Source organism: Salmo salar, chromosome 01 (assembly GCF_965601325.2).
Source record: "Salmo salar chromosome 01, fSalSal1, whole genome shotgun sequence".
In the NCBI taxonomy this organism is placed as follows: domain Eukaryota; kingdom Metazoa; phylum Chordata; class Actinopteri; order Salmoniformes; family Salmonidae; genus Salmo; species Salmo salar.
In genome coordinates this window covers 73,926,184-73,935,640 of record NC_138291.1, presented here as the reverse complement: position 1 = coordinate 73,935,640, position 9,457 = coordinate 73,926,184, and the positions used below count along the sequence as shown (strand labels likewise).

General features: G+C 42.6%; 1 protein-coding gene across 2 annotated transcripts in view; it reads left to right on the top strand.

The window, feature by feature from the left end:
• Positions 1 to 544: 544 nt before the first annotated feature.
• Positions 545 to 9,457, top strand: part of hnrll (Heterogeneous nuclear ribonucleoprotein L-like) — a 59,333-nt gene continuing 50,420 nt past the window's right edge. Inside the window, exon 1 of one of the 2 annotated variants that reach the window (XM_082960050.1) lies at positions 545 to 935. In XM_082960050.1, coding sequence (XP_082816176.1) covers positions 732 to 935 — 204 coding nt within the window. In that variant the 5' untranslated portion in view covers positions 545 to 731. The remainder of the gene's footprint in view (positions 936 to 9,457) is intronic. The other variant, NM_001140019.1, reaches the window with a different exon arrangement.

The window sequence follows — 9,457 nt, the reverse complement described above, 5'->3', positions numbered from 1 at the left end:
TTTATTTACAACAATATTTTAACACTTTGTTAATAGTTAATAGTGCAGTGCATGAGTAGCAATAATGACTGAGACGCTGTAGTGACCATACCGCCTATTTGCATGGAAATGTTGGAGTGCAAATACCCATTTTGATTACGAATATTTGCATAAATGAAAATCGTGCAAGGTCACACGTTTGCCACTCAATCCTTTCTTTTACTCAAGTTTGAATACACTTCAGCTATTCAGAAAAGTGCCAATGGAAAACTAGAACTGCTATATATATATTTCAGTGGTTATTGTTGGCTAAAAACTGATACCAATCGGTAAGAATGTTGCACTTTACGAATTTAAACATTGTTTCTGTTGCAGCAGAAGCACTGATATGACAGATCGAGCAGGGGCAATAATCTCTGCGTACTTTGCTGCAGAATGTGGAGACTGGAGAGCGCTTGCTTTCTCCGTTGAAAGACTAAGACTGACCAATCAGTATCTGTATTCCTAATTAGCAAGCACAGACTGTCCAATGAGGAACGTGCTAGGTGGGTTCTCCACACACACCTTCTCGGGGCCACTCTGGTACAGAATCGCGAAGGAGGGCGCGTTACAGAATGACATACAGGTTTTCTTGATGCACACAACGCCAGAGACAATTAGAAAAAAAGAACGAGAGGAACTTTTCGACGAACGACTAGTCCGTCTTCACGCTTTGTGTCCAAGAAGGATTCAATCTGTCCATCTGAAGAGGCATGTCGCTTATTGAAGAATACGAGGAAGGGGAGTATGGGAGGGCGCCGAAGCGACTGAAGACCACTGAGGTGGAGGAGGGCGAGGAGCTGGAGGAGGGAGAGGATTCGGACTCGGAGTCTGCAGGGCTGCTCGGAGATGTGGAGAATGTAGGAGCCGAGAAAAGGCCCCGGTGGACCGCAACGAAATACGGACCTGAAAGACGGGTAAGGGAAGCGCGACCTTATTATAATATAACATCTGAATCTGATCTGTTACAACGTTTCGCAATATTACTGGGAATAACTGGCAATGATCACAATGTTGCTACTGGAATAGTAGCCTAGCCTATATATAGTTTATTAATTCATTGGGTTCCTCTGCGATTGATAATCTGTCAGTCCTTTGCAATCAATATATCAGTTGACAGTCTGAAGCCCTACATGAAAGATTGAAGGGTACTGTCCAGCTAAAAATCATACAATGCGTTGGCAGACTACAGTTATTTTCTGCTCTGACAAGGTGTAAATCTTGTTAAGAAAAGATGCACACGTGTTGAAGTAAAACGGGATTGCAATATGATCCACATGACATGGATTATAACTGATTTATTGGACAATTTATGCATAACATCAAACTGCATAAAAAAAGAAAAGTGCTTTGCAGAGTTTTAACCAGCCTGGTCTCATAGACTAGACGTAACATAGTACATGTAAATCTGGGACACTGAAATTACATTTGGTATGGTTACATAAAACAGATTTGGTCAGGGTGGATGGGTGGGCGTATAACACGAACATCTAGCAATCCAAAGGCAAATTAGCAACTTTTCAACTACTTACTTATTTGTAATAATATAATAGGAATTGTAATTCGTAACATACCAAAAGAAATGGATGATGGACAGCCACAAATGAATACAGTTGAAGTCTGAAGTTTACATACACCTTAGCCAAATACATTTAAACTCAGTTTTTCACAAACCCTGACATTTTATCATAGTAAAAATTCCCTGTTTTAGGTCAGTTAGGATCACCACTTTATTTTAAGAATGTGAAATGTCAGAATAATAGTAGAGAGAATTATTTATTTCAGCTTTCATTTCTTTCATCACATTCCCAGTGGGTCAGAAATGTACATACACTCAATTAGTATTCGGTAGCATTGCCTTTAAATTGGTTAACTTGGGTCAAACGTTTCGGGTAGCCTTCCACAAGCTTCCCACAATAAGTTGGGTGAAATTTGGCCCATTCCTCCTGACAGAGCTGGTGTAACTGAGTCAGGTTTGTAGGCCTCCTTGCTCGCACACACTTTTTCACTTCTGCCCAGAACTTTTCTATAGGATTGAGGTCAGGGCTTTGTGATGGCCACTCCAATACCTTGACTTTGTTGTCCTTAAGCCATTTTGCCACAACTTTGGAAGAATGCTTGGGGTCATTGTCCATTTGGAAGACCCATTTGCGACCAAGCTTTAACTTCCTGACTGATGTCTTGAGATGTTGCTTCAATATATCCAAATAATTTTCCTGCCTCATGATGCCATCTATTTTGTGAAGTGCCCCAGTTTCTCCTGCAGCAAAGTACCCCCACAACATGATGCTGCCACCCCTGTGTTTCACGGTTGGGATGGTGTTCTTCGGCTTGCAAGCTTCCCCCTTTTTCCTCCAAACATAACGATGGTCATTATGGCCAAACAGTTCTATTTTTCTTTCATCAGACCAGAGGACATTTCTCCAAAAAGTATGATCTTTGTCCCCATGTGCAGTTGCAAACCGTAGTCTGGATATTTTATGGCGGTTTTGGAGCAATGGCTTCTTCCTTGCTGAGCAGCCTTTCAGGTTATGTCGATATAGGACTTGTTTTACTGTGGATACAGATACTTTGGTACCCGTTTCCTCCAGCATCTTCACAAGGTCGTTTGCTATTTTGGGATTGATTTGCACTTTTCGCACCAAAGTCCATTCATCTCTAGGAGACAGAACGCGACTCCTTCCTTAGCGGTATGATGGCTGCGTGGTCCCATGGTGTTTATACTTGTGTACTATTGTTTGTTCAGATGAATGTGGTACCTTCAGGCATTTTGAAATTGCTCCCAAGGATGAACCAGACTTGTGGAGGTCTACATTTTTTTTTCTGAGGTCTTGGCTGATTTCTTTTGATTTTCCCATGACGTCACGCAAAGAGGCACTGAGTTTGAAGGTAGGCCTTGAAATACATCCACAGGTACACCTCCAATTGACTCAAATTATGTCAATTAGCCTATCAGAAGCTTCTAAAGCCATGACGTCATTATCTGGAATTTTCAAAGCTGTTTAAAGGCACAGTCAACTTAGTGTATGTAAACTTCTGACCCACTGGAATTGTGATACAGTGAATTATAAGTGAAATAATCTGTCTGTAAACAATTGTTGGAAAAATTACTTGTGTCATGCACAAAGTAGATGTCCTAACCAACTTGCGAAAACTATAGATTGTGAACAAGAAATTTGTGGATTGGTTGAAAAACGAGTTTTAATGACTCCAACCTAAGTGTATGTGTCACGGTTGTCTAAAGGAGCAGACCAAAGTGCAGCGTGGTTGTAGTTCCACATTTTATTTAATCCGTGAAACTTTGCAATACATAAATAACTGAAATGACAAAACAACAAACCGTGACGCAGAGAGAAACAAACACTACTCAAAATATAATCACCCACAAAACCCAGGAAGAAAAACCCCTACTTAAATATGATCTCCAATTAGAGGCAACGAGGACCAGCTGCCTCCAATTGGAGCTCAACCCAAAAAACAACAACATAGAAATAGAACAACTAGAACTTAAACATAGAAATAGAAAACATAGAAAAACACAAAACACCCCCTGACCTACTCTACCATAGAAAATCACATCTTACTATGGTCAGTATCTAAACTTCCGACTTCAACTGTACATACCATATTAAACGTAACATATCATACTAAATGTAGTGCCTTGGATTTACATACAGTATAATATAAAATGATCTCAGTTGCAACAAACATACTGAACCCTATATAGACTACAGTAGTAGTATGCCTACTATTGTAACCGTAACATGAATATTGACTGACATTCGTGAAGTTAGGTAATATCGGTCATATCCTTAGCCTAATATCATGATCATGAGCTATTCATTAACCCCAGTGTGTTTGGAAATGTCCTCTACCTCCTGCTTTTTGTAAAAGTGCATAGTGACATGACATCTCTTCAGTGAAGGTGATTTGCACGGCTTACATAGGCTAAGTCTGTAGACTGTGCTACACTGTCAGAGTCTAGTCTTGTACACCTGTCACCATTAGACAGTGCATTATTGATGGTGATCCATGGGTCGCTCGGTTGGATAGGCTACGCGAATGGCAACATCTCCACTTCTGATGTCTAACGTCTGGAATTCAATTATGTGAAGGCCTGCTCATGCTCTGCAACTCTGACTTTACCAGGACTTGAATAGTTGACTATTATTTACATTGACATTTTTTACATTTTAGTCATTTAACAGACACTCTTATCCAGAGCCACTTACAGTAGTGAATGCATACATTTCATACAATTTCATACATTTTTTTTCTGTGCTGGCCCCCCGTGGGAATCGAACCCACAACCCTGGCGTTGCAAACACCATGCTCTACCAACTGAGCTACAGTAAATAGTCTATAAACTTATAATAGTGCGTAAAGGGGAGCTGAGTATTTGGATTGTAAACCATAATCTTCTGAATTGTCCAGTGAAAATGAGCATCCTGATTTTCACTCATGTTTTAGATCTGATTTAGCTCATCTCAACCTCTGCGGGGTGCATAATGCAGCCCAGTATGTGCCTTGCTTTGAGATCAAAACCAGACAGGAATGCAGGAAGAGAAACCAGCTCCCTGCTTTGTGTGCATAGGCCTATCTCCGCTACATCTTCTCAGCAGATTATCATAAGAACGGTCCCGGCATGAGGAGGCATTGAACGCATTATCTAGATTAGCTATGCATTGTTTTGGTCTTTGCTAGCTCAGGCGGTGCAGATCTTTAGTCCGTTGATCGGCTTTTCCCCTTATCACCAAAGAAAAGCTGCGAATCCACCACCAGCAAGACAGATTCAGCTGCCTGATGTCACGACCGGCTGTGGAGCATGCCCCTTATCTGTACTCTCTCCCGACTAGGGTTGCCTGTACTTTCAACCAATAGATTGGTCGACATTTTAAAACGTGTATTTTTCCATATATAGACACACCCTACGTTTGAATAAAATCAACTATATTTAGTCTACCTTAGCTTGTCAGATGCTTTAAGCACTGCGATTAAAAATGAAGATACACAAATTACTAAAGAGGGTGTCAGAGATCAATTAAAAAAACGTGTTTCGGTCCGTACTCCTCCCGCTGCTGCTGACCTCGTCATGCTCCTAAAGTTGCCGGTATTAGGCTACACCAGTGGTCAGCAACCTTTTCCATTTAGAGTGCTAAGTTATCGTACCATTTCTACTGGTCTGCTTTGCATGCCAGTTATGATTTTCGTATGCACATTTTCGTGGAACAGTTTAATTTAATATATAATGAAGTCTTCATATCTCAAAATCAACGTCATGTGGTTAATCAAAATCTAAATTACACATCTAAAAGTAACTTATATTGCCAATATGTAAAAATAGCCTAAAAATAGCCAAATAAAAACATTGCAGCCCACAGGGCAAATATCCTGATAAAAATATATCACATTGGCTACACATGGCCTGTCTGCAAGGAACTTGAAACATGATCAACTATTGTTTTAACTTGGTCAGGCCTGAAACTTCTGCTAGCAAACTTGCAACATTGTATGAAATATTCTGGGCCTTCAGAGTTTCCTAGACCAGTGAGTTCCGTACAGACAGACACTACTGTAGGCTATGTTGGGCAAGGGATAAGAAGTAATCAAGTAGGCCTATTTTATAACGTTTCCAACGGATCAGAGCATGACATTTTTTCCCCCTTTCATGCTGAGTGGTTATCAAAAGGGAGAGAGAGAGCTGGAAAGATGTTTCAAATAGGCTATGTTGAGGAACTATTGTCATTCTCAATGGATGTAAAAACAGACTTTGTTTACTTGCTGTTTGAGGTGAAGAACTAATTACTTTGAAAAGCTCCACAGTGGTGGTAAGTTAAGACAATCAGAAATAGTATCAGATCCCCAAATGGGCACATTTATAGGCCTACATTTGTGAGCAGGCCAGGTAGCCTAGGCCTAGTTCTATGTGTAATCAGGTGCGTGTCCTGACTCAAGATGGACAGGAGTGCTCCAAACAAAACACAATGAATACATTGACAACTCATAAATGGAATGAAATAAACCAACACTTTTTCCTCACAAGTGTAGCCTTGGTTGATCGCTCTACAAACAACGTGTCCACTCCTGCAATGACAAAGGTAAGACTGTAATAATAATAGATTGAATGCATTAACAGAAATGACTGTAACCAAACAAACATTGTAGATTATAAAGTGTGGGAATTAACAGTAAATGTACTACTGGTGATACTGGTGTGCCATCCCCACGGCCTCCACAATGGATTAGTCCACTCAGACAGGCCTCCACAATGGATTAGTCCACTCAGACAGACCTCCACAATGGATTAGTCCACTGAGACAGGCCTCCTCAATGGATTAGTCCACTGAGACAGGCCTCCACAATGGACTAGTCCACTGAGACAGGCCTCCACAATGGATTAGTCCACTCAGACAGACCTCCACAATGGATTAGTCCACTGAGACAGGCCTCCACAATGGATTAGTCCACTGAGACAGGCCTCCACAATGGATTAGTCCACTGAGACAGGCCTCCACAATGGACTAGTCCACTGAGACAGGCCTCCACAATGGATTAGTCCACTGAGACAGGCCTCCACAATGGATTAGTCCACTGAGACAGGCCTCCACAATGGACTAGTCCACTGAGACAGGCCTCCACAATGGATTAGTCCACTGAGACAGGCCTCCACAATGGATTAGTCCACTGAGACAGGCCTCCACAATGGATTAGTCCACTCAGACAGGCCTCCACAATGGACTAGTCCACTCAGACAGGCCTCCACAATGGATTAGTCCACTGAGACAGGCCTCCACAATGGATTAGTCCACTCAGACAGGCCTCCACAATGGATTAGTCCACTCAGACAGGCCTCCACAATGGATTAGTCCACTGAGACAGGCCTCCACAATGGATTAGTCCACTCAGACAGGCCTCCACAATGGACTAGTCCACTGAGACAGGCCTCCACAATGGATTAGTCCACTCAGACAGGCGTGAATCAGACAGCCGTCTCGCGTGCCATATCTTTTATATATATTTGCCACTGCTCAACTAAAAACATCTTGGTCGATCAACAGCCTGTCGACCAAACAATCGACCAGTCGACTAAATGTGGTCAGCCCTACTCCCAACTAATGTTTGGGTACTAAACATTAGTTGGGAACTAAATGATTGGGAACTAAACTAATGTTTATACATTGTTTATCACATGTGTAACTCTGTGTTGTTGTTTTTGTCGCACTGCTTTGCTTTATCTTGGCCAGGTCGCAGTTGTAAATGAGAACTTGTTCTCAACTGGCCTACCTGGTTAAATAAAGGTGAAATAAAAATAAATAATAAAAATAAAAAAATGGAAGAGCAAAAACAAATTTCACACCACAGTCCACGGACGTCTAGACAAGACTGCAGCCTTGGGTAAGACAAAGGGGGAGGGGTGTGTCTCTTTGTTCACAACAGCTGGTGCACGATTTCTAATGTTAAGGAAGTGTAGAGTTTTTGCTTGCTTGAGTTAGAGTACCTCATAATAAACTACAGACCATTTTATTTACAAAGAGAGTTTTCATCTATATTTTTCGTAGCTGTTTATTTACCACCACAAACTGATGCTCGCACTAAGACCACACTCAACAAGATCTTTTGGGCCATAAGCAAACAAGAAAATGCACATCAAGAGGCGGCGCTTCTCGTGGCCGGTGATTTTAATGCAGGAAAACTGAAAACCGTTTTACCAAATTTGTACCATCATGTCACCTGTGCAACTAGAGGCGACAAAACTCTTATTCACCTTTACTCCACACACAGAAACATATACAAAGCTCTCCCTCACCCTCCCTTTGGCAAATCTGACCATAACTCTATCCTCCTGATTCCTGCTTACAAGCAAAAACTCAAACCTGGAAGTGGTCCGATGAAGATGGATGCAAAGCTACAGGACTGTTTTGCTTGCACAGACTGGAATATGTTCTGGGATTCATCTGATAAAATTGAGGCGTTTACCACATCAGTCACCGGCTTCATTAATAAATGTATCTATAACATCATCCCCACAGTGACCATACGTACTGTACATATCCAAACCAGAAGCCATGGAATACAGGCAACATCCGCACTGAGCTAAAGCCTAGAGCTGCTGTTTTCAAGGAGTGGGACACTAATTCGGGCGCCTATAAAAATCCCACTATGACCTCCAATGAGCCATCAAAATAGGCAAACATAAATACAGGACTAAGATCGAATCCTGTTACGCTGGCTCTGACACTCATCGGATGTGGCAGGGCATGAAAACTATCATGGATTACAAAGGGGAAACCTAGATGCGAGCTTCCCAGTGACGAGAGTCTACCAGACCTGTTAAATGCCTTCTATGATTGCTTCGAGGCAAACAACACTGAACCATGCATGAGAGCACCAGCTGTTCTGGACAACTGTGTGATCTTGCTCTCCGTAGCTGATGTAAGACCTTTAAACAGGTTAATATTCAGACAGATTGCCAGGACGCGTATTCAGAGCATGCGCGGACCAGCTGGCAAGTGACATCACTGACATTTTCAACCTCTCCCTGACCCAGTCTGTAATAGCTACATGTTCCAAGCAGACCACCATAGTCACTGTACCCAAGAACGCCAAGGTAACCTGTCTAAATGTATATCGCCCCAAAGCATTCACATCTGTAGCCATGAAATACTTTGAAAGGCTGGTCATGGCTCACATCAACACCATCATCCCAGACACCCTGGATCCACTTCAATTCACATTGGTGCCCCAACAGATGCACAGATGACACAATCTCTATTGCACTCCACACTGCCTTGTCCCACATGGAAAAGAGGAACATCTATGTGAGAATGTTGTTCATTGACTACAGTTGAGCGTTCAACACCATAGTGCCCTCCAAGCTCATCACTAAGCCCAGGACCCTATGACTGAACACCTCCCTCTGCAACTGCATCCTGGACTTCCTGATGGGCAGCCTTCAGGTGCTGAGGGTAGGCAACAACACATCCCCCATGCTGACCCTCAACAGGGGGGCCCTTCAGGGGTGCGCGCTTTGTCCCCTCCTATACTCTCTATTCACCCATGACTGAGTGGCCGCGCACGACTGCAACACCATCATTACGTTTGCTGACAACACGACGATGGTAAGCCTGATCACAGATGACAATGAGACATCCTATAGGAAGGAGATCAGTGGTGTGGCAGTGTGGTGCCAGAAAAACAACCTCTCCCTCAACGTGAGCAAGACAAAGGAGCTGATCGTGGACTACAGGAGATGGAGGGCCGAGGACGTCCCCATCCACATCGACAGTGCTGTAGTGGAGTGAGTCGAAAGCTTAAAGTTCGTCGGTCTCCACATTACTAATGAATTAACTTGGTCCACACACACCAACACAGTCATGAAGAAGGCACGACAATGCCTCTTCCCCCCCTCAAGAGGCTAAAAAGATTTGGCATGGGCCCA